The following is a 24,399-nucleotide window of genomic DNA, read 5'->3' on the forward strand; positions in this document are numbered from 1 at the left end:
AAGCATAAGCAAGCAAACCATTTCGTTTTATTTCATTATGAAAATTGGGTTTGTTTCACTTTCTAAAAGTAAAATAAAGACAAACATATTTGTTATGCTTTCTTGCCGTTCGGAGTTTTTAGGGCATCTGACATTTGTTTAGTTTAATATTTTTTGGGCGATACAATTTCAAACTCAAAATGTCGTACAAATAAAAAAAACAATTTCTCATAATGCCCAATTCGACTGACGTTTGACACCGATTGGATGGATTAACTTAGTATTTATTTATGATCGATTATCGATATGTTCACTGAAATGACTTGTGTGGTATTGGACTAACTATTTTTGCATTGTTATAGTTTAAAATAAATAATCTTTTAGTATCCTCTCTAAAACTACATTATGTATAAAAAATATGATGTATTGAGTAATGACCGGGGTTAAATACCTTAATTTTTTTAATTATATTTTGGACTTGTTGTTGAGGATTTTAAATTAGGACGCGTTCACGAAATGATTTTCTATGCGTGTGTACTGATTTCATTTAAAATGTACCTTATTAATAAATTATATTGTTTAACGGACACACAAAACAGCTTAGTTTTAGTATTTTATTCATTTTTATTAAGTCAAGATTTAAGGCATTAAATTGCTAGCAAAGCCAATTCTGCACCTTAGTGATTTGGAGCTTGAACTAGGAAAAACTTTATCTAAAACTAAGAAAGAAAATTATTTGAGGTTTTGTTTCTTTTTACTACTTTTTCCCAAAGTTGCGTTAATTAATCTTGACAACTGAAAATAATTTTAAACAGAGTGATAGTTATAAATTCATATCTGTTTTCTGGAAGTGTTATAACCTTTTTTTAAAATTGTGAAATTAATAATTCGATTGATTTTCATCTTTGTTTTTGTTGCTTTCGAAGGCCATTTTAAAAATTTTTTAACGGAAAAGCTATAATCCGTTCATTGTGTTACCGTACAAAATTTCATCTTCGTCAACTTTGTGAGAAATCGTACTATGACTTCAAAACACAGTTTACTTATTCTTTTATAAGAGTTGTGTTGATTGAGGGATATTATTTGAAGTGTGTATTTCAATACTGTCAAAAACTAATTAAATTTCAAAAATAGTTTTTGTATGACATTAGGTCAGTAATTTGAGCATTTAAAAGGTTTGAATGTTACAATTTTTAAAACAATAAATCGATTGTGCTACCATCTCATTTTACTTATTGGTTTTTACTAACAAAAATTTGTTGGAAAAGTTTTTCGAACTTGAATCAAATTTCTAAATATGTATGTTCAAAAAGTACCCATTGCTAAAAACTAACCAAAAAGGTATTGATTTGATAGCTTTAAAAAAAAAACTTACCTGTGATGCCCGACGTGATGGACTTGTTGCTTTACTTGTAGCTGCTGTTACATTTCCAGTATTAATACTCTCCGCACTTTCAATAACTTCCATAGTAGCTGTAGCTGGCTTTGGCAAAGCTGGTTCTGGTTCTTTTTGAGTTTCCACAATAACTGGAGTTACAGTAGCCGAAGTAGGTGAAGTAACCAAAACTGTAGGAGCAACATTTTCAATTATTGGTTCCGTTGACAATGGTTGACTTAAAGTTTGAGCTGCGGCAGCTGCTGCTGCTACTTCTTCCAGTTTTGCTTGTTTGATTGCATTACTTTCAACTTTATCGGCAATCTTGCGTTTAAATGCATTCAAACTATTATCTACAAAGTAAAAATATACATTTTCAATAAAAAAAAAAAACTTATGGATAGAATGCAATTGTAACTTACCATCAATTTTTGCTTTATTAAAAGCAAATGGACTATTTGCCAAATTATTCAAAATCTGATTGAAAAGATCTCCAACTTCTCGAGATATTTCTTTATCGTGTTCAAGGAATTTAATTATTGCTGCATTTGTTCTATAGAACATTTCAAGAGCTTCTACGGATAAGGTTGTTGGATTACTGTGGTTGATTTTTATTGGATAAGTTGCATTGTTTTCGTAGAGATAATTTGCAGCCTTGAATTAAAAGTATATCCATACATTAATAAAGATTCATTAATACATGAAAAGGTACCTACTTTTAAGTAATGATTCATATAAATCGAAGGTTGTTCTTTTCGTTTTTCACCAATTTTACCCAGCATATATTGATTCAACCACTTTTCATCGTGAGAGTCATTATCATCGTCGTTTTCGTCTTCCGTTTGATTTTGTAGCATGACATCACCTTTAGTAAAACAGTCATTGGCAATTTTTAAGAAATTCTCTTTACGATCTTCAACAGCCGTGAACCTTAACGAAAACCAAAGTCAAAAATCTATTTGATGTATGCCTTTAAAACTTACTGTTCCAGCGAAAGAGTATCTGATGAATGTTTCAAATCTCTAGAACAAAACGAATGCAATGTATAAGCAAATGATCCATATTCTATCCAGACTAACACTTGTTCATGGTTCAACTTGGTACATTGTTTGAAACATCGAATAGTATCTTCGCACTCGTTCATAAATGCAGGATTTCTTTGAGGAAAAAAAACATAAAAATAAAATTCCAGAAAGCTAAACGCTATTTAAAAGAAAAAACCTACTCAATCGTTAAGAATCCATTTAGTTTAGTTTCGATTTTGCTAGCTTTGGATAAAGCCATTCCAGCCCAAGAATCAAAACGATCTGGATGACAAGCTAAATCCAGTGGGTAATACTTTAAGGTTTTCGAGAAATCCCTACTCTTAAAATAATAATCTGCCAGCAGATAGTAGATACATGATATTCTATATGGCAAGAGAACACAATCATCTGGTAGAGAATCCCTGGAGCCCGATATGAAATCATGAATATTCGAGATCACCGTAGTGGGATCCATTTCCTTTGGAATCAATGGAACAATCTTAAGCAATAACTGTTCCATATCAGCTGAAATCGATTCGAGTTTGTAGGAATTAAATTCTGGTAGATTTTCTGGTCGATAGAGATCAAAGAGTTGAATTGCTCTCTGCCACGTCAGCTCTACTGATGTTGCTTCGTGTTCTTCAATGTGCCTTGATCGAGCTTTTTTCGGTGGATAGCCATAAAGACAGTAAGTTGTCTGTTCCATATATTCCATCACAATATCACGACACGAATCATAGAGAGGGGCTCTTAAATTTGGCGCAATCATTTCGATGGTGTACAAAAGTAATTGTCCACTGTCACGTGTACACCACTGACGCTTGCCGAGGAACTCATGGGCAGTAAAAAGCGTTAAAAATGAATGAGGTAGTAGATCTTCGATTTCTTCAGTATCCATTGTGACATCAAGTGGACGAGTTTTTATAACAATTGGACTATTGTGTTCTTCCCTAAAAGTTTATCAAATTTTTTTTAAAATTATAATTTCAATATTTTTTTTTAAAATAATTATACCTTAATAAAACTTGATGTAATACGACCCATGGACGCTTTATCTCTAATGGGTGTTGGGCATTGTTATTTTTATCAAATGGGGCATCCAATTGATGAGCCAAGAGCTTGATAATATTTTGCACCAAGCGAGGCAAATACTTTTCTAGATGATCCACTTAAAATTTAAAAATAAAAACATTTTATGTTTCAGTTCACGCTCAATTTTTGAAAGAAAAGAACACGTTTAAACAAAACAAATTTAAGATAAAGAGACCCTCAACGTCAAAAATCCCACGTTTAAATAGGTTAACAGCATACGTTTTGTTTTTAGTACACAATTATTCTGTATGCACTCATGCGATCAAATTTGATTGGTTTATCGATTGAGTGATATATTTAACTCTTACTTCATGAAACGACCTAAATAAGTCGAAGGTTCCGCTTATTACAGTTGACCAATCAATGGCGAGAATTAAACAATTTGACAACATCTTCTTTTTAGTACATCGTACAACGAAAATTCGTTGTTTCTCGGATTCGGATGGTGGTTTCTAAGAGCTAAGCAATTCTGTTAAGCAATTGTTATGAAAATCGGATTTAAATAAATAAATTAGGCGGCGCAACAGTTCTCAATGTACGAAGTGACTTACAACTCTCAACTATTCTTGTGTGCGAGTACTGTCAGGGATGGAGGGAGCTACAGTTTTAAGCCATATCCGAACAACTAATTTGGAAAAGCAAAAACTAACCATCATCTCATGGGTATTACAATAATAGCAGCTAATTCCGTGTTTTATTTATTTTGGCTCATATTTAGGGTGCAACTTTATTTTCTACGAAACATTAGAAAATTCTGATGTTTTGTTGTAGATCTAGGCCGTTTAGAACGCGGTTTATCTTCAAGTGTTTTGGTATTTTAGCCTTTTAAAATTTGAATATAATGGGTGATATTTGAAATTATGGTTTCAGCGGCTTATTCAATTTTCGACAAGTTAAACCGCCCTCCAGATCTTTCCCAATCTCGCAAATTTCTCCTTTCTTTTCTTCTGTCTTTTATTTACGTTTTTTTTTGTAGACATCTAATAATAAAGATTTGCTTCGTTCTTTGTATTGCCAATATTCCAACATACTGGAAAGCCTGTTTTTATATAATTATTCAAGCAATGCTCGTCTTTTTAAGACCCACAATTTCTGCTTTTCTCTCTACTCTTGTAGTTTCTTGATAGAGATCTATAATCCCACGAGAGTACGAGCATACATCCTAAAATGGCTGTCTGCAGCACATCGCCCAGCCTCATTCCACTTTGGACTTCAACTCTACTGACAACCTACCTCTGTATAAAACGCTACTTTATACCTTTCGTAGTAACATTTATAATATTCAAGATACTCATCTTCCCAGGACATTAATATGAATTTGTCGCAAATAAGCAAGAAACCCTCTATATCTTTCAACGAGTGTCGTTATAATGTGAGAAAACCAGTTAACTCTTTTGTTACTTAAGGGTCATCCCTTTGAACTAGTTGGAGATTTTAAAAGCCGTTTACGACTTACAAGACAAATTAATTCATTAACTCAAAGCCCATGCAAAAATTAAGTCAATAATCAAGGGTAAACTCAAATTTTTGTCCTACATTACAATTGCTCTTTTTCTATGCGAAACTTTAGAAAAATCTACTTACATATTTCGGATCCTTCATTTAGAATCAAAGCTTCTAGATAAGTAAAAATATAGTTTATGTTTTCTGCCCACTTTCTCTGCCTGTATGTCTCTCCAGTTTCGCCAGTGTATTTTGCAACGGCATATTGCATGCATCTTTCTGCCCAAATAAGACATTCCTAAAAATATCAACAATTAAAAACCCATAAATTAGTTAGACACTTATGAATATATAAGTAAATATAAATCACAAACCTCAAAGTCTCCAGTTTGCCAAATAGACTCCAACAAAACTTCAAATTGTGTTTGAAGATCTTTAACCCAAGCTTCACTATCTTTTACCTCTTTGCTATGGATGAGGCTGTCCTTCAGAATCACAATGAGTTCTTTCCATTGTTTTTGCTCATACAAATCCCTCACTTTATTTAATCCAATTTTTCTAAGAAATGCATTTTTAGTTAAGTGAAATTGATTTAGGATTATGACTTTAACTCACCTCTGTGTTTCAGTTCTTGTAACTTTAACAGTTTCCCGATCAAGATAATTTAATTCTTCTTTCATATTTGGTAATTCCAAAGAAAAATCTTCACTCTGTTCGCTTATTAATTCCTCCAAATGTTGTAGACTTTCAACACATTGACTCAAACGATTCTCATATTTCGCCCAACAATATTCCATGTGTATCAAACGAATAATATTACGTTCGTAGAGATCATCGGAAATGACATAAGCACATCCAGAATTAAAGCTGAGATGTGTGAATAGCTTTTGCCATAGTGCACTTATTTCGCTAATGGTCAAATCAAATTTAAAATAAATACGACTTTAACACAAAAAAAAAGAGGTTATTATTACCTATCTGATTTGATACTCTTCTCGAGGTCCAGTTCCATGAAGAACATGCACATCCGATAAGAAGCATTGAAATTATCATTAGACAATTGATTCCATGTAACCAATTCATAGTGGCTCCTACGTAGAGATATAAGAACTAAGCCTCTAAAAATATGGAGAATATGTTCAACTTACAAATAATATGAGCAAATTTCATGATATGCATCCTTCATCTCATCTCCCATAGATTTGTCCCAATATTTCGAAACGAATTTGAGCCAACGAAAAATGAGGAGAATCAAATCGAATGGTCGGGATTTCATCTTTTCGAGAAATCTAATGAAATCATCTTGAGTTTCACTCTGAAATTCTTCGAAAGATGCCAATTTCTCTGATGATAGCTTCCTGACAGATGGTTGTCGTTCACTTGTTGGACACTTTTCATCATTTTCAACAGATTTAAATGGCCATTCGTCTTCAAAAGTTTCACTACAAAAAATTACAATAAGATTATGCAGTCCATGGAAAAAGAAACTTCAACTTACTCAGTAAATTTGCCAAAAATCCGTTTCAAGAAGCCATTCAAAGTGGTATCGATTTCCGGTCTATCCTGTTGACTCTTCTTTCTCGAGGTATGTCGTCGATTCTTATGCCAACCCCATTGTTCTAGGAAACTCAAATCACTACATCGCCGTCTTGGCTTTGGTTTGCTTGTCTCAGTCTCTTGTTTTGCATTGGTATCCGAGTCCTCAGCATTCGAATCATTTCCTTGCTGAGGAGTTCTCGAACCGATGTTATCAGTGGACGGTGCTATAAATACAGCTGCATCATTCCCCGAACTGGCACTCTCTTCTTGTTGACTATTACTCGCCGGCGATTGATTCGAATTGCTCGATGGTTCATTTGAGTTTTCATTGCTTTCGGCCAACCCAACATCCTGTGGGTTGGGGTCAGTGTCTCGCATAGGTTTCTCATTGTCTTCATCTTTTGGTTGCTCAAGGAAATCATCGACACTCAGAATGAAGAACAGACATTGTTTTGTCTCATGTAAATGATTGTACACTGAAATAATGTACTTTCCAATCGAAAGCCAATCAAGCTGCTTCACACGAAATTGTTCAAGATCTGGTTTGACCATTTTAGTGTCTTTCTCTGGAATGTCTCGAGCTTCGGGAAATACACTTTTCTTTCCCTTACTAGTGCGACCTTTTGGTTTAACAAATGGAGTGCTCCAAATTGTTTGATAGAATTCAATGAGATCAGGAAAATTTTCTGTCATCTCAGTGAGGACATCAAGAGCACGTTCGTATTTGTTGTCTTTTAGATACCACTTAAGAGCCCAACCATATGCACCCATAAAATTCTGATTGAGACACATAACTTGAAGAATTCCATCGGCAGCAGACCAATGGTTTGGATTACGTTTGAGACATTTTTCGAACGCATAATCAGCTATGTCTAGGACGTGTAGACGAAGAGCAAGTTGGCCTAATCGATGCATTGTGTAGACGTCTGTATCGTCAATGTGAATTGCCTTTGTCGAAGAAAGTGTTATTTAATCAATGAAATATTCAGTATAAAAGTAGAATTTGTTGAACAAGATTGTCTACGGCTTTTGGGGTGAATGAAACGAATTATAAGCTTTGAAGAACTTACCTGCATAAAATGATCTAAGGATTTTTGGAATTCCTTTTTTTCCTCATAAATCAGGGCGATATTTTTGTGGCAGTTGTATCGAATGGCAAGTAGTTTTTCGTTATTACTTTCCATGCATACCTAAGGAAAATAAAATTAATAGCTTCTTATTTGGTAGCCTCATTGGACACATTGAAAAGTAAGTCGTCTTTAGCAGACCTAAACAGAAAGGTATTTTTGATGATGTAACAACTCATCCTTTTTTATGGATTCTCTGGGATTGCCAGAGATCAAACCAATACAAACCCTGTCTTATAGCTTTTGTTACACAACCTGACATATAATATAGAATAAGATACCTCATTGAGAACCCGAGTTTCCAACAACTCCAACATTAAAGAAAGAGCTAAATCTGGTTTTCCGGCACCCTTATATTTTAGAGCTCTCATGTATTCAGTTTCGGCAATAGTTTCCTATAAAAACAACACGATTATGAGGGTTTATTTAGACAAGAAGTTCTTCCATCTCATCGGCCTAACATACCTGAGCTTCATCCGTAACGATAGTTTCATCTGGAGCTTCATCTTCACTCTCAGATTCATTGAGGGCAACTATTTTCATCATGTTGAAATAATTTTTCAATTCAATCTTCTTTCAAAAATTATGTGATTGTTGTAGAGAACGGTGGGCCAACCGCGAAAACTTGGAGCACGTTAAATGCCGGAGCCGGGTTTTGTTTTATTCGTGGATGAGATCTTTTTCAACCAAAAAATCATTTTGTTGTGAATGAAATGTTTGGTATGAAAGTCTACAAAATGTAAAGGGTGTAAATAAATATTAAAATTATGTTTAATTATTTAATAATTTACTTATTTCATTGCCAAACAAAATTACCGACGAAGCGACCAACAAAACGAAGCAATTGTCCTTACTCAACCTCAAAAAACAGCTGTTTCTAATTTGACAGAGGAGACGCGACCGTTGTGAATTTAAGGGTATTTGCAAACTTTTCATTTTGTCATGCGTTCTTTTTGTTGTCAATTATTTAAACTTGAACAGATTTTGGTGGTTGGCTGCAAATTTAATTCAATGTCATTTCTCCCATGAGATGGTTAGAAATTAATCACGCAATTTTGTTCTTGAATTACTTTTTGCTAAATAAAAAATATGTATAATGAAAATTTTTAACCTTCTAGAGTATAGCTTTCCATTACTTGTCTTTTGATAAAGTTTATACATGTCAAATTTGACTACAAAAAACATCCTTCCTTCACTTTGTAAAATAAACACGTCAAAAAAACTGGCTGAGTCCATCCCTAGGCATGCAAATTTTGTAACTGACATGATTAAAATCTTTAATAATCTGAACAATTTTACTTTTTGTACTTTTTAATTTTTTAAAAAACTTAACATTTTAATCGAAAAAAATCATTTAAATTCTTTGCTTACTGTATGAAATAAAGTCGGTTTCGTAAATCTTAAGTTCTTGTCATATTTTTAGATTTTATTTGTCAAATTTTTTTGAGTGAATTTCAAGGAATCTTGAACTAACAACCTTTTTATTTCTTTTCCCATAATTTTTGTATAAAATCGAAAATTACGATAAGCTGTGATTAAATTTCAAATCGATGAAATTGAACCTATAAAATGAATGAGATTCGAATTTATTTATACCAATTTTACGATGACACTTTTACTATGTTAGAAATGTCGCATTCTACTTTCCTTAATCCATATTCCATCATTTAGAAATCTGAAAATTTTTCATCAGACACTTGCTTAACAAACAGAACACAACCCTTAGTACTTTTTTATGTTTACACCTTTAAGTAGGGGAAACATTAATCTGAAATCAAACAGTCCTCCTCCAGTAAAACAAATCGCCAGCTGATTTTGACGTAAGTTATTATGTGAGAGTGAGGTTAGGAGCATCGAAAAGTTTTGCGCAATGTTTTTCTTCATTGTGAAAAGAATTTTAAAATAATTAATTTTATTAAATCATAAAGTGAAATTCATCTTTTAAAATGCCTATTTCCGAAATCATCGATGGACTTTCGTCAAATCCCTACTTCGGAGCTGGGTTTGGATTATTTGGTCTGGGGGCCGGAGCCGCAGTACTTCGAAAGGGTCTGCAAGGAGCTTTGATTCTTTTCCGGCGACATATGATGATAACATTGGAAGTACCATGTCGAGATAAATCCTATCAATGGCTGTTACAGTGGATCACTCTAAAAGGTGCTCGCAAAACGCAACATTTGAGTGTTGAGACTTCCTTTGTGCAGAAAGATTCTGGACAAATCTGTACAAATTATGATTTCATACCCAGTATTGGAACTCATTTGATGAGTTATAAGGGAGTTTGGATAAAAGTTGAGAGGACAAGAGAATCCCAAACTTTGGATCTGCATATGGGACTGCCATTTGAAACTGTCACCTTGACTGCATTCGGTAGAGATCGAAATCTTTACTTTAGCATCCTCGAGGAGGCTCGTCAATTGGCACTTAAGGGTAAAGAAGGTAAAACTATTATGTACACTGCCATGGGATCTGAATGGCGACCATTCGGACATCCTAGGAAACGACGTCCTGTAGAGTCGGTGGTGTTGGAGGAGGGAGTGGCTTCTAAAATCATAAAAGATTGCAAGGATTTCATAGCGAATCCCAAGTGGTACACTGACAGAGGAATTCCTTACCGAAGAGGCTATCTATTATATGGACCTCCTGGCTGTGGCAAATCAAGCTTTATAACTGCTTTGGCTGGTGAGCTAGAGTATGGAATTTGTCTACTCAATCTCTCGGAGCGTGGACTCACCGATGATCGGTTGAATCATCTTCTTAACGTTGCACCAGAACAATCTATAATTCTCCTAGAAGATATCGATGCTGCATTTGTTTCGCGAGAAGATGTCACACAGCAAAAGTCCGCCTACGAAGGTCTAAATAGGGTTACATTCAGTGGACTGTTGAATTGCCTCGATGGTGTTGCGTCTACAGAGGCAAGAATTGTATTCATGACAACAAACTATCTGGACAGGCTAGATCCAGCTTTGATTAGACCTGGTCGAGTTGATATGAAAGAATATGTTGGCTATTGCGGTGAATACCAACTTGCGGAAATGTTTAACCGATTTTACAAAAGTGACACAGGCGTAAATGGATCATCTGCAGCTGCTGAGTTTGCAAAGAATGTTTTAGCTGTAGGGAAACCAGTTAGTCCAGCACAGATACAAGGTCATTTTATGCGACACAAGTTGTCCACACCTCAGACCGTGATAGACAGTGTTGCGGACATATGGGACGATCGTGTTCGATAAGATTAAAAGTTAAACAACACAAAAGTGCTTTGAATAACCTTTTTATTTTTATAAGTCCTTATTTTGTTTTTATTTCTTGTTAAATAAAATTATTTTTGTTTTACTTAAATAATTAAAATTTTAGTTAAACATGAGGAAAACAAACTTTGCTCTATTGAAGGATTGATGGATTTTTTTAACAACTGCGCTTAGTATCTTTTTTTAATTGTTGTTGTTTAAACTGTTTATGTGTAGTCAAAGTTTGATCCAGAGATGAATCAGAAAAAATTTAAATTTTCCACTTAATCGTGTATAGTAAGTTTACTTTTAGTATTCGGTATTATTTCGATTTGAAATTCAAATTTTTAATATTGTTTGAAGATATTTGAACCCATTGCATTGTTTTTGAATTTATCAAATTATCAAACTTTTTAGATTGACGATGACCTTGGGTAATACTGTATATTTAAAGCATAAGAAATTACACATTTCAAGACATTTTTTTCAGAATACTGATCAAGATTTAAGGCAACGATTGTTTTGCCCATTAATTATTCAAACAAATACATTTTTAATATTTAAATTTTAGTTACGGGTTATATGCTCTCAGAAATGACATAAAACTGATACAATGGACAAAAGTGAATCCATAACCAGATCAGATGAAAGTAACACTCGCAACAAATTTTTGAAGCTGAAAATCAAATTATACTTTTTCGAAGGTTTTTGATATAATTTTTAAGTTTGAATCTACCTTTAAAATAATTCTATTAAGTAAAGTGGTGTATTTCTAATTCTAATGATTTAAAAATCTATAATCCCAGTTTTGAATAAATTTTTTTTTTTCAAATTTACCAATGTGAAATTTGGCACATTTTCTTGCCCTATGTTTGTCTTTGTATTGACCTATTTGAAAAATATAATAGGAACATTGAAAACCAAGAATGAGCTTAAAAAATTTGATTAAGGAATTGAAGTTCAAAAACAGAATTATTGCTTTTTTTTTAATTAAAATGAATGTGAATCATATAGAAAATAAAAATATTTTAAAGTAAATATTCTAGGAGCTTATAAATGGACAGGTTTAGAGTACCTAAGGGACTTCAAAGTAAAGCAAGTTTCAAGCATCTGATTGGCCAGCTGCCAAAAAATTGCTTTCCAATTAAGGCAACTTTATTGACTGGAAAGTTAGTCAATAAAAATCTCCCTAACTATCAAGGCAACTTATGTCAAAATGACAATTGATCATGTTTTTTTCATTTAATTGAGAGCTGAACTTTATTGTTCTATGGTTTATTTATTTTCTAAACAACTTAATTTAATGCTTTCTGTAAAAAGCTTTCTTGTAAATTAGGAAAAGAAAAAAAGTAATATTTCTTTACAATACAAAATACGAAGTCGTTATGGACTTGTAGTTTGCCTGAGGAGTGTTCTGTAGAAAATAATAATGTTGGTAGTTTTTGTACTATGTACTTGAAGTACAGGCTTGTGAAGTAAAGTTCTGAATTTGAAATTCATGGCACTTGAAAAACTAACTAGTTGCCTTGGTCAAAATTTATAATCAAACAATGAAGTTGACTGCAAATGAAGTCCCTGGTGTTCTCTGAACCTGCCTATTGCCTTTCAATTAAAGCCACTTTATTGGAAAGTAGACAAGTCAATTCTACTTATGTCAAAATGACTGCTAATCATTCTTTTTTATTCAACTTAACTTTGTCACACTGTGATTTATTTATTTTATGCACAATTCTATTTAATGTTTTATGTACAACGGTTAATTGTTAAATTGGAAAAGGAATAAGTACATTTTTTTAATACAAAATACTGGTTGAGATAGAATTGTAACTTGCCTTAGGAGTGCTTTATAGGCAAGGTTGTTTTTTCACGATAAACTAAATGTAAAGGTTAGTGAAGTAAAATTCAGAACACTTAAATAATAACCATTTGTCTTGTTCAAAATGTACGTACAAAGAATGCATTTGACTGCAATTTAAGTCTGTTGTCTGGACCTACCCAATGTACTGCCCAATATTTCAGCTGAAGCGAGCTGCCAGAATTTTGTATGGGAATTTTGTCTGTCGAGTTTTTCTTACAAATTTAATGAGGAAATGGATTTTCTGTTGAACTCAGAAAAGCTGGTTCAAAATTAAATTTGATATTTTTTTCAAAAAAGTAAATAAGTCAAATTAAAATAAAATTCTATAATAACAACAAACATTCTACTTCAGTAGTTTATTCTTAGGCGCGTGTGTGCAAAATTATACTTTTCTGCTAAACGGAAATTAACTAGTTGCATACAAATTTTGCCTGTATTCCTGGGCTCTAAATATTAAGCTATACCAATAACCAATAGTCAGCTTAAGGCTCCAGTTATAGCTATCATTGGTTTTCATTAATGAAAAAAATCATTGGAATTTTTTGACAGGTCGTTTATAGGCATCATTTTTTTTTTTTTTTTTTTTTATAATTAGCAAACACTAAAAGGGTTTTTTATACCTTTAATATGCCAAAGACACAGTGTGAGCATTAGGAAAAGAGGGAAGGGTTGGATAGGAGGTGTCGGTGTACATTGGTTTTAAATTTCTGAACATTGCAATGACAGGGAAAGATAGAGCGTGGCAAGGCGTTCCACATTCACGTAGTACGGCTAAAAAAAGAATCTCTGTACTTCATAGTACGTCCGAAGTTGGGCTCAAGGGTAAACTGATGGGCATTCCTAGAAGCGCGGGTATTACGATTAAATTGTTTAAGGGGAGGAATGCAACTGGCTATTTCACTAGAGCATAGTCCGTTAAAATAACGGTAAAAAAGGGTGAGGCAAGAAACCTTGCGTCGATGTTCGAGTGATGTAAACGAGTTTATGATATTAATGTCACCAATCATTTTAAAAGCTCTTTTTTGAATACTGTCCAAGAGGCTTAAATAAGTTACTGGAGCACCAGCCCAGAGATGAGAGTTATATTCAAGTTTCGGACGTATATAGGTTTTGTAGATTGTAGCCAGATCAGACGGAGAAAAAAATTTCTTGCAACGTCTCAAAAAACCTAGACATCTTGCGGCATTAAAAATATCTGTCATTAAAAAAAAATGTCCTGATTGAAATCCACCGACAAATGTTTACTAACAGAAATCTGTCATTGGAATTGAGTGAAATTAAAACAGAAATCATTGGAACGATTCGTTCCATTGTTGGACATACAAGAATCAGCTCTTCAGGAAAATGAGTTTCCGTCCAGAAAATAAAAAAAAAAAAAACAATTTTTTAGCGTTATTTTCTCAAAACAAAAGTTATTTTTTGACTTCCGATCATCATCATTGAAACCAATCATTAGAATTTTTTAACAGGTCGGTTATAGCTTTCATTAAAAATTTCTATAATTGAAATCATTAAAATTTAATATTTTGTAAAAAAAAGTTAGTTTAAAACACTTGTTTTAATATTTAGAAGATATTTTGTTTTTTTATTAATGTCCAATCTTTTTAGTAATGGTTGAAAACAATATATAAAAAGAAGTAGATGGGAAATTGGAGGATGAGAATGAAGGAGCCATTACTAGACCATTTGCGAATTTAATTGCTTCCAAGATGAATGTAGGTCATTAAAGTCGAAAGATGCAGCCAAGCAAGTGGCATTGGACTTCAAAACAAATAAGACAAAAGTGGAAACCGCTACAAGCTTGAAGCTTTTAAAATTCGTTTTACTTCCGTCCAATATATCCCTTATATTTTCTTGGAAAATAAATGAATATAAGTAAAGACAAATTCTCCAAGAGTAATTCTTGACATGAAAAGTTCTTTCTCAAATTTGCCGTTTGGATTCAGCTTAAAACTGTAGGTCCCTTCCATCCCTGACAACAGTACTCGCACACAGGAATGGTTGAGAGTTGTCAGTCACTAGGCCCTAGTTCTCAAACCAATTTATTTATTTATTTTTATAAGTTTCACAAATACGAACAATATGAAACGGTTCAATGCGAAACGGTTAAAAGGTTTTAAACAAAGTAGTGTGATGGAGACCTTAGTGAGCATAATTATAATTACAAAATAAACGAATCAAACAGTGCTTATAAATTTGAAAGAACTTGACAACTGACACTTCATTAAAAAAGAAACAAAACATCTCCGTATTTTTGCTTGTCTTTCAAATTTGTCAAGTCTGCTGTATAGTGTTTTTGGTAGTAATTCCGTTTAATATTTTGGTTGCGGTTTCTTGGTACCAAGTTAAAGATTATTTTAAAAAGCGTCTCGTTTTTGTACAATCAAACAAAAAAGTAAACATTTTCAACTCAATCTTCTCAAATACGTCATTCTAAATATATATTAATTCTTTTTACAGATGGTGAACTCCAACGACTACTCAATTTGTCCCTTCAACAGTGCACATAAAATTGTTACCTTCAGGCTACCGGCTCATATTCTCAAGTGCCAGAGAAGCTATCAAGGACCTCCATTGGAAGTATGTATCTACAATGCATGCCATTTAGTTAAACCAGGTACAATGCAAGAACACCTAGAAACTTGCCGGGAACGCCACAATTTCCATCACTGTGACTACGAAAGATCCTTCAGGATGTCCAAAAACGAGACTGACGTCAATGCATAATGCATTGCAATCAGTGTACCTCCTACGACAAAATCCTTGTGACTTTTTAGATAGAACTTTTTTACGATAAAAGAAATCGTATTTACAATTAAGACCAATGTTGAATTAAATAAAAAGTAGTGTTTTTCTTTTTTCTATAAAAAAATAAATTGTTTTATTTTTTGTATCATCATTTGGTTAAGTATAGGCATATACATAAATAGACAAGCATTTAAATTAAAAAAAAGAAACTATAATTCTAAACTTCTTCCATGTCCAGATCGGTATCTGTATCCAGCAGTTTTCGACTAGACATCGCGTCCGATTTATATGATGAACCTTGCTGTTGTTGTCTAACAACTTTGCCCTGATTCACCACCGGACTCTGTGAGTACAAGTAAATGGCAAATGAAACAACAGCTATGGCCAGAACTGTGTTTATGTAAATAGGTATTGCGAATAGAAAATAACATAATACTGCTGTGAATAGAATTTCTAAGGCGCTGGCAAAAGTTTTGAGTATTGAATTCAAGTATTTCAGGAAGAAACTCGTCACGATACCAATCGCTGCATTATTGATGATTATTGCCACAACACTCCAACGGAATACCGACTGGATGTTTGTGAATGTAAAAGCATCAAGTAGTTCTCCACGCAAAATCAAAATGCCAGCATTGCATGCGATGGAGTCAAAGTACATAAAAACATTCTGCACGAAGATGTCGACATCGGCACCTTTGTCCTTGAGCAGGTATTCATTGTAGACGCCAGCCAAACAGGAACATATTGTTTGGACTAGAATCCAAACAGCACTTATGCTCAAATCGAAACCGGTTGTATTTTTGTTTGAAAGCTTTGAGCCATCTTCAACATTTGTTGATGTTTGCGTCGAGTTGTTTTGGGGGAAGATGTTGGCACCAGAGTCAGATTGACTTATTGCATTGAAATTGAATTGCTTGAGCATGCATCCCACTGTCAGGAGGATCAGAGAGAGCCATTGTCGTTGTGTGAGGTATTTTTTAAAGATCACCTGAAATTAAATGAAAATAAAAAATATATTTAAATCTTGTGTTCGAGGCAAAAATAAGGAACAGTGATATTAAATATAAATTTTTAACTAAGAGTAAAAAGGATATTATTTTTGAACTTAGTTCTGGGCAATGTAAAATCGTATCGAACTTCGATAGAATTTATTCGTTCATACTGCAATTGACTCTATAATGCTTGTACATAGTTTTCGGGCTTAATTTAAAAAAATTGATCAAGATTTCTACTTATCCAATAATTTCCTGGAATACACAAAAAGATTAGAAAAAAGAAAAAGACTACCATAAGAATTTTACTTCTATCAGGTTTTGCATTCCGTTTAAAATTTCTTTATTTTTTAGAACTTTCACTAAATCTAGCTGCATGGACCTTTTACTTAAATCAGAAAAAATGAGAAACACAGTTTCCTTGAAAAATTTAGCAAAAATCTCCTAAACCAGCTGATACTTGATCTTTAAGGTGCATAATAAAGTTGTTGATTTTCATTTTAAATTAACATATAAAGGACCAACATTGTTTGTATAGTTCTTCATTTAAGTTAATGTCTTTGAACAAAGATTGTTCTCCTCCCTCTGATAATGTCAGGTGTAAAAGTGGATAACATTTCCCCAACATGTCGTTTCGCCATTCGTGAGTGTCAATTACATATCTAGGTTACAGTAACCAGTGAGTAGGCCGGTCACTTTTTTGAGGTTATAATTTTTAATTTTACAGAGTCCGTGAAAACACTTTAAGTTACGTTTTTTTTGGCTTTGAAAATCCTTAATAGCACTAGTTAAAAAATCTTACACTTTACATCCAATTGAAAGGACGACAAGCTACTAACGGACCATTCAATCTTAAAAGCGATTACTTTCAATTGGGCTACGTGAGTGTTGATTTTGTGGTATTAAGTTAATTAAAGACGTTAATTTTCAAAATAATCGTAAACAGAACAAGGTGTGCAAAGTGAGTTTCTCTTCAAATAAAACTTTGAGATATATGTAAATAATGTGACGGCTACATTTTGGATAAAGTAATTTCTTTCGAGATTTCATTTAACGCATTTGACTATGTCCTAAAAAATTACCACTTTTCCTAAGCATCCTTTAGAGCCATCGAGAGAAAAACTACGTTATTTGCTTTTTTCTGCTTATAAGAGGCTGGCATATTTCTACAATTTTTGTATTTAAGACCAAAAGAAAAGGTAATCGTGCAGACCAAAACTCTTAACTTTATCAGGCTACTGATCCTGGAGGGTCTATGCTTAAAAACGATAATCTTCTATCCTCTTCGATTTCGAACTTTTTAAAAGTCTTTAAAGGAGTTTCTGTTTTTCTTATCACTTCAAGCTGAACACTGGTATTTGTCGATTCTTTTACCTGGAGAGTTCTCGAACTGGCAGAACTTTGAACTTCTTGAATTATTTGCATCCACATTTTTGAACAGCTCATAATCTCTATCCGGACATACAATTTTTGAGTTTACATTTATTTGCTGCCTGCAAATTTGGTTTGATGTTTTAGAAAATATAAATAAAACTTGTAAATATTTGCAAAGTCCGTGCGATAATCTGTCAAATGGCATAAAACTTTTATAAAATACAAAAAACAGTTTAACTTTAATGCGTTTCGATGAAAAATTTAATGTGTAGGTTTGTTCAATTAACCGAGCGTATTGCTAGTTCCCTAGAAATACTAAATATGTTTCCTAAAGGTTCATCATTGCGATTTCAACGGAGAAAAAGACTTTATGCTGATGAATGTCCTGAAACCTCATAAGACCCGCAACAAGGATTTAAAGTAGATTGTTTTTTTTTTTTTCAAAATTCCTATAGAAGCCATTCATTCAATTACAGAAAGGTTTAAACGACTTGATACGTATAACATCAATTTTTCATTTTTATGTAACATAAGCGAATGTTTAAAAAATACAAATGTACGTACCTACTTCATGCTTTTATCTGCAGAATTTTAAAGCATTAGCTAGTTTTAAGGATTGAGATGGAGAATAATTGTTTTAAGAGTTAACCGTAATATCCCCGCTTGCTTCACTACAAATCTCAACTTTAGATGTGTGAAATTTAATTTTTAGTTCAAACTTTGAAGATTGTGCTCCGAATTTAGTAATTGCTCTCCAAATCCCTAATACAAACCCGGCCACTGTAGCTTCAGGAGAACGTAGTTTTTCTAAACTTAATATTATTAAAAATTATCTTAGGACAACCATGACTGAAGAGAGATTGGTAGGCTTATCTACAACGTCCATTGAAAAGGAATTATTAAATTCTTTAGACTTTGATGATCTCATTTCTGAATTTGAAAAATGTAAGGCCAGAAAAGTAAGTTTTCAAGTTAAAAAATGTCCCCTCTGCTGATTTCATCGCAGCGTTGTAGTTTATGGTTTAGGCTTACTTGGGATACCTCAATAACAAAAAAAAACACACTGAAAGCGCTTTCTGCTAATCTTGCACAGGGCCCAAGATTGCGTTTGGCCGACCCTGAGTTCAGCACTTAGCATCATATGCCTATGAGGGTTTTTTCTTATTTCTGTCTTAAAAGTGAGAAGTTTTGAATGCATTTATTTTGTCAAAACCGGAGAAGCAGATATCCCCTAAGGTTTTATTAATGGAGGTAATGTTCACCCCGAAATAGGTAAACTCTTTAACTACCTCGAAATAAATGTTATCAATGGTGACATTTTGTCTAAGTCGGTGGATGGATGTTTTTTTTTCGTTGACAGCCTTATTTGAGTCTTATCTTCGTTAATTTCAAGACCAACTAGTTTCGAGACATTGATATGTACGTCCTCTCCGTATCCCTTAAGTTATACAGTTACTTATATTATAAATACTGCCTTCAGTATTAACTTTTTGCCAACGTTCTATAAGATCCAGAAACGATATTGAAGAAGCAACATGATAATGATATCTTTTAATTTTATTTTGTTGGATATTTGTTAGTCACACAATCCGTAAGAACTTGAATCTCACGTCCCACCCTTCTACTACTTCAAACTCTATTGTTTATCTTTATCTCCTCAATTAAATTAAATATGGCCTCAAAACTTTTTATTTTCAGTCGAACTTAATGCTGAAACTAATTATCAGACAAAAGGACAGCTTACTTAATTCCAATGTATTCTTTTGAATGATTATGTACCTAAATAACAATAAAATTAATACAAATAATGTTTATTTTAGAACCCACCTGAAATAATATGCCGGTAATGACAACTCTCAATTGTAAAAGTAAATAATAGGTCGTCGGATCGAACGTCGATAAATTGACAAAAGCTAAATTATTATACAGGCAATATAAAAATGCCGGCACAAAGTACAACATCATCACATTGGAATGCTTTTTTATGTCTTTAAATAATGAATCGATTGTATGACTGAAAGATTAAAAATTATTTAAAAAGTTGTCCATCTCCTTGAACAATATTATTAAACAAAACTTACTCTCTACAATATAAGGTAGTTGATATAACTAACTTCAAGACTTCGGTCAATAGCACCACTGTCACGGTATTATAGCTATATGAGTTATTAGACTCTTGAGATGCCGTCACCAATATGCCTTAAAAAATTAAAAAAAAAAGAAAATAAAACAAAACAAGACAATACAAACATTTTGTATCCAAATCTATGCCAAGGTTTTGCTTGATTTTTCGATTTATCAATTTTGTTTATTATCTTCCAACCAACAACTTTCTTACCTTGGCTTATAAACAAAGACATGTAAAATATAAAAATTAAACATGTTAACTTTGTGGGAAATAGTTCTCGCCATATTATTCCGCTCATTTTTGTTTGTATTTTGTTTTTAAAATACAATTTTATGTTAAAAACAAAATAATATATCACTATCAGTTTACTTCCTCTTTCCGGAGTTGTATCAATTTTAAAACACCACCAAAAGTGAAAGACCAATAATTTTCAGTTTGCTTCAAGAATTTGATAAGAATTTTAAGTGTTGTATTTTTGTTGCCATTTCAGAGGGTTTCGAGTGTCGTTTTATCAAAAAGCCTTTCGATATCAGTTTAGTTCTAATTTATATTTTTTTTTGTTTAGGTTTTTATTTTTTGAGATAAAACAAAAAATAAATATATTTTTTTTGATGGTTTACACAAATTGCACTGAGACTACAATTACCGCGACCGCAACAACAGAAGAATATACAAAAGTTGCTATGCGAATGCGAAAGTTGAGTGGTCACTTGGTCAGCAATTGCATCAGCTGTTTAGTTTGACAGTTCTCTAAAAAGTGGTGCCAAGATATAATTCAATTTGTGCATAGGGTGCCTCAAAGCATTCATTGTGCGTTCTTAATTTCATCCAAAGCGAGTTTATTGGTTTCTTTGGTCTGCTATCACACGATGGAACTAGATTCGTGCAACATCTCCGAATTCTGCTTTGTAAACTCATTCTATTCCTTAAATGCTTTTACACTTTTCTTTAAAATTTTATTTTGTAACCAAAAGCCAATGATTAATTCGAGATGATTCCTTCCCCACCAACAAAACCAGAAAGAGAATACCAAAAAAATGAACAAAAATAGAGAGGAACTTCTTTCTGGCAATTTTGAAATAATATTGAAAATAAGTTTCCTGTTTTTGTATGTCAATTGCAATTCGAAATCTTTCTATGATCAAGGATTCCATCTGAACACTTTTAAAATAAAAGGTGTTTTTTAGACGTTTTACTTCAAAGAAGAAATAAAACGCATTAATTCAATGTTTTGATAATGTAAAGACAAGTGGCTACCACGTCTGCAACAATTGGCACTCAATATTCTCTTCTAAGATGTCAAACGTCTTGGGATTATTCGCGTAGAGAAGCGACTTCATATAACCCCACAAAAATTAGTTGTCCTAATAGAGGTCAAACGATTTGGAAACGTTATGTAGGAGTAAGTCAATTCATTATGATATGGCAAATCAAATTGAGCATAAATCAAGTGACATCTGTCAAAAAGTATTACCAGATTGAAAACCCCAAGTTTAAGCAAACACCCGTTATGTGCGAAACTTATAGGTGCGGTTTGAATGTTCTCCACTTCAACACAAAAAATAGTATTTTTTAAAAGGACATAACTTCACACAGTTCTAATCGCACTTTAATCATATGAATGTTTAAGTGAGTACGTTCTCAGAACTGTTATTTTTCCTAAATGAATTCTTTAAATAAAGTTTAAAAATCTTCCGGACTAGAATGATAAATGAAATTTTGTTTGGGCTTAAACGAATCTTAATTGTTAAGTTCATGTACATGTAATTTCACTGTCATTTTTATATAATTTCTCATTTATATTTTTTTTTTGAGATTTTAAAATAAAATAAATGAAAAAGTGGTATCAAAGTACAGTTTCTAAATGTGTCTTGAAAAACATTGTTTTTGGTGTTTGAAAAATATGAAATCGATAGCGATAAAGTGAATTTCGGAACTCCAATTTATATTTAGAATCAATTTGTTCCATAAAAACCGGTAATATCGGATGTAAATTTGTACCCATATCAATTTGTTTACCTTTTACAAAGATCTTTCAGTTGAGTGACATCAAAATACATATCCTTTTGATTTAAACAGCTCGAAGCACGGCCAGCATTTAAACTATAAGATAACTACAAAAACCTTGAATTTAATTCCAAAACATTGATGTTCTTTTCTTTTGTTTATAATATATTTTGTGAATCATTAAAAAAGAAAAACAAGAACTTATATTTCTCATTAATGGTTTGAAATACCTATTTTCATTTTCATTACTTTTTTGTTTGAATTGCAGTATTTGTTAGAAAGAATTCAATGATAGAAAAAAAAGGTTATTATTTATAAATATAAACTGAATTATAAAAAAATAAACATTGATGAGAACATGGATTATTATTTAAATACTATTGTGTCTAACATGGCGCCTAGACATTGGACTATGTTGTTCTGCATTACTTTGTCCACCTTTTCTTCGAGATGCCGTTTAGGATCCTGCTTACCAACATTTTTGATGGCAAGTTGTTCGGGAGTCATCTTTTCTTCATCTTCGAGAGCCTGTAAAAGAAAAATTTGGAATGAATGCTCGCAAAACTAAATGCTTAAGAAGGACATACCTTATTATAGTTCTTGGCCAATTCTAACATCTCAGCTACGGTGTTCTCGTTGATGGAGGAATGCTCATTGTAATCGGCTAAAGTCAAACCATCCATCCATGATTTCTTATGCAGGTTGAGTAACATTTTCTGTTCCAGCTCATGCTTCCTGTAGTTGATGCTGATGGAATAGTAATGACGATTCAGGCCATGGATCAGCGCTTGCACCGAGGGTTTTTGTAAATGTCCCAAATTTGATGTTGTTTGGCGGGGTTCTTGACCCAGAACCAACATATTCGGGTTGATCAGTCGAAAAGCGTCAATGACAACTTTACCCTTCACCGATTGAATGGGATCAACGACCACAGCAACGGCGCGCTCACTCAGAGCCTCGAACGATTGCTGGGTATTGATATCGACACCGGACAACCAGCATCCGAAACCAGGATGGGAATGGTACCAGCCCACGACCATTTCGGGGCGGCCAGTCTGTTTCAGCATGTCCAACATTTTCGCCTGGAAAACTGGATCCACAGCCTCCACAGAGACACCAGTACCAGTTTGTGGCATAGCAAACACATCGATCACCTGGACAGTGTAATCATCAACAAACTCACCCAACATCAGACCCATGACCTCCATGGGGACTCCGGCACGACCGTGTTTGAGCATTTTTAACAAAGCCAGTGACGAAATGTAGACTTGTTCGGCTGTATCTACAACAGGGGCATCTGTTGGTGGTGGGGCTTGGGGCATAGCACCTCCTAAACGAAGTAGGCGATCCATAATTCTGAGGAAATACAATGTTTTTTTTATTGAAAAAGCAATGAGTAAACATCGAAATGTAAATTACCAAAATAGTTTTCTTTGTGTAAATTGGAATAAAAATGAATTTTATACAAAAAGAATTCCGGCGAAAATATTCTTCTTTGACGAGATACAACACAGCACAATTTTATTTGACAGATGGAATGGCTTTTGCTAAAACCTAAAATGTGCAAGTAACAAAGTGGCTAGATTCACGGCGGATGGCTGTGTTCAGTGCGGCAAAATGGAATTTTAAGAGTTTGAACACAATAATGTGCTGGGAGAAACTTACACTTTTCTAACTACATCTCAGGGACAAGAAAATTTTATTTAAGACAAGTATACATTTGACAATTATTTTTAACTAAATAGTGTTGAAAAGAGAGAAAGTCTTTTTTTTCAAAAAGAAAATATATATGGCTCAACTTCCTAACACCACAGCACGAATTTGGATAGTGTTTTTTTCATTTAATAGATATGTTCAAATAAATAATAACTATATCAATTGTAGACCGAAGAAACATTTATTACTATTTTAAATTAATTTTCAAAGTTCACTTTCTTACATACAAGCACACAAAAATGGTTTATTTTGACATTTCTTCCCTGTTTTTTTTGTTCAGTGTTACCATAGTTGTTTTTTTTTTTGGATTTCGTTGATTTTAAAAGTAAAAAAGTAGGGTTAAGTCCGAAAAAGAAATAATTTGTTTCTATGACTTACAGGTGTTTTCTCGCCTTAATGTTTAAAACGTGTTCTATTGACACCCCAACCTAACTGTAAAAAAATCAGAACTAAATTAATGCTGCGGTAATGGAAAGTCACCTCTGTTTTTTTTAATCTATTTTCATTTTTTCAATACCTCCACCATTCTATGACAGAAAATAAATTTGAATATTATTTTTTTCACCTGAAGTTGGTTCAGAAATAAATTTAATATCTTGTTTAGTATTTGTAATATTTTTAAATAGTTACAGCCTCTATTACTTGAAATAGGCTTGTTGTGGTTCAGCATGTTTCACACATAAAGTTGAACCAAAAATTATCAACTTACATTTCTCTATATGACATAAAGTGTCATATTGTATATTTTGCCACTGAAAAACTA

The 24,399-nt window shown here is 33.0% G+C and overlaps 4 protein-coding genes across 5 annotated transcripts in view; 1 reads left to right on the plus strand and 3 right to left on the minus strand.

Moving 5' to 3' along the window:
- LOC129948818 (calcineurin-binding protein cabin-1-like) overlaps positions 1-8,467 on the minus strand; it is a 57,890-nt gene extending 49,423 nt beyond the window's left edge. The window contains exons 1-16 of one of the 2 annotated variants that reach the window (XM_056059884.1): positions 8,372-8,467; positions 8,046-8,310; positions 7,862-7,975; positions 7,524-7,643; positions 6,413-7,401; positions 6,063-6,356; positions 5,889-6,005; positions 5,530-5,823; positions 5,289-5,472; positions 5,056-5,212; positions 3,394-3,547; positions 2,580-3,329; positions 2,338-2,511; positions 2,071-2,284; positions 1,777-2,008; positions 1,355-1,707 (exon numbers count right to left, since the gene is read on the minus strand). In XM_056059884.1, the coding sequence (XP_055915859.1) occupies positions 1,355-1,707; positions 1,777-2,008; positions 2,071-2,284; positions 2,338-2,511; positions 2,580-3,329; positions 3,394-3,547; positions 5,056-5,212; positions 5,289-5,472; positions 5,530-5,823; positions 5,889-6,005; positions 6,063-6,356; positions 6,413-7,401; positions 7,524-7,643; positions 7,862-7,975; positions 8,046-8,126 (4,227 nt within the window). In that variant the 5' untranslated portion in view covers positions 8,127-8,310; positions 8,372-8,467. The remainder of the gene's footprint in view (positions 1-1,354; positions 1,708-1,776; positions 2,009-2,070; positions 2,285-2,337; positions 2,512-2,579; positions 3,330-3,393; positions 3,548-5,055; positions 5,213-5,288; positions 5,473-5,529; positions 5,824-5,888; positions 6,006-6,062; positions 6,357-6,412; positions 7,402-7,523; positions 7,644-7,861; positions 7,976-8,045; positions 8,311-8,371) is intronic. The other variant, XM_056059885.1, reaches the window with a different exon arrangement.
- Positions 8,468-9,392: 925 nt separating this feature from the next.
- LOC129951955 (mitochondrial chaperone BCS1) lies at positions 9,393-10,934 on the plus strand. The gene has a single exon (XM_056064345.1). It carries the CDS (start codon positions 9,527-9,529, stop codon positions 10,814-10,816), a length of 1,290 nt encoding a protein of 429 aa, XP_055920320.1. The 5' UTR covers positions 9,393-9,526; the 3' UTR covers positions 10,817-10,934.
- A 4,586-nt stretch (positions 10,935-15,520) lies between these two features.
- LOC129951821 (UDP-galactose transporter senju) lies at positions 15,521-20,625 on the minus strand. The gene is made up of 4 exons (XM_056064171.1): positions 20,124-20,625; positions 19,867-19,984; positions 19,613-19,799; positions 15,521-16,407 (listed from the first exon to the last, which is right to left on the minus strand). Exons 1-4 carry the CDS (start codon positions 20,209-20,211, stop codon positions 15,637-15,639), a joined length of 1,164 nt encoding a protein of 387 aa, XP_055920146.1. The 5' UTR covers positions 20,212-20,625; the 3' UTR covers positions 15,521-15,636.
- A 1,439-nt stretch (positions 20,626-22,064) lies between these two features.
- LOC129952084 (26S proteasome non-ATPase regulatory subunit 14) lies at positions 22,065-23,474 on the minus strand. Its single transcript, XM_056064511.1, has 3 exons — positions 23,340-23,474; positions 22,508-23,276; positions 22,065-22,448 (listed from the first exon to the last, which is right to left on the minus strand). The coding sequence occupies exons 2-3, from the start codon at positions 23,270-23,272 to the stop codon at positions 22,287-22,289; spliced, it is 927 nt and encodes a 308-aa protein (XP_055920486.1). The 5' UTR covers positions 23,273-23,276; positions 23,340-23,474; the 3' UTR covers positions 22,065-22,286.
- Positions 23,475-24,399: the final 925 nt, after the last annotated feature.

Source organism: Eupeodes corollae, chromosome 3 (genome assembly GCF_945859685.1).
Source record: "Eupeodes corollae chromosome 3, idEupCoro1.1, whole genome shotgun sequence".
NCBI lineage: Eukaryota > Metazoa > Arthropoda > Insecta > Diptera > Syrphidae > Eupeodes > Eupeodes corollae.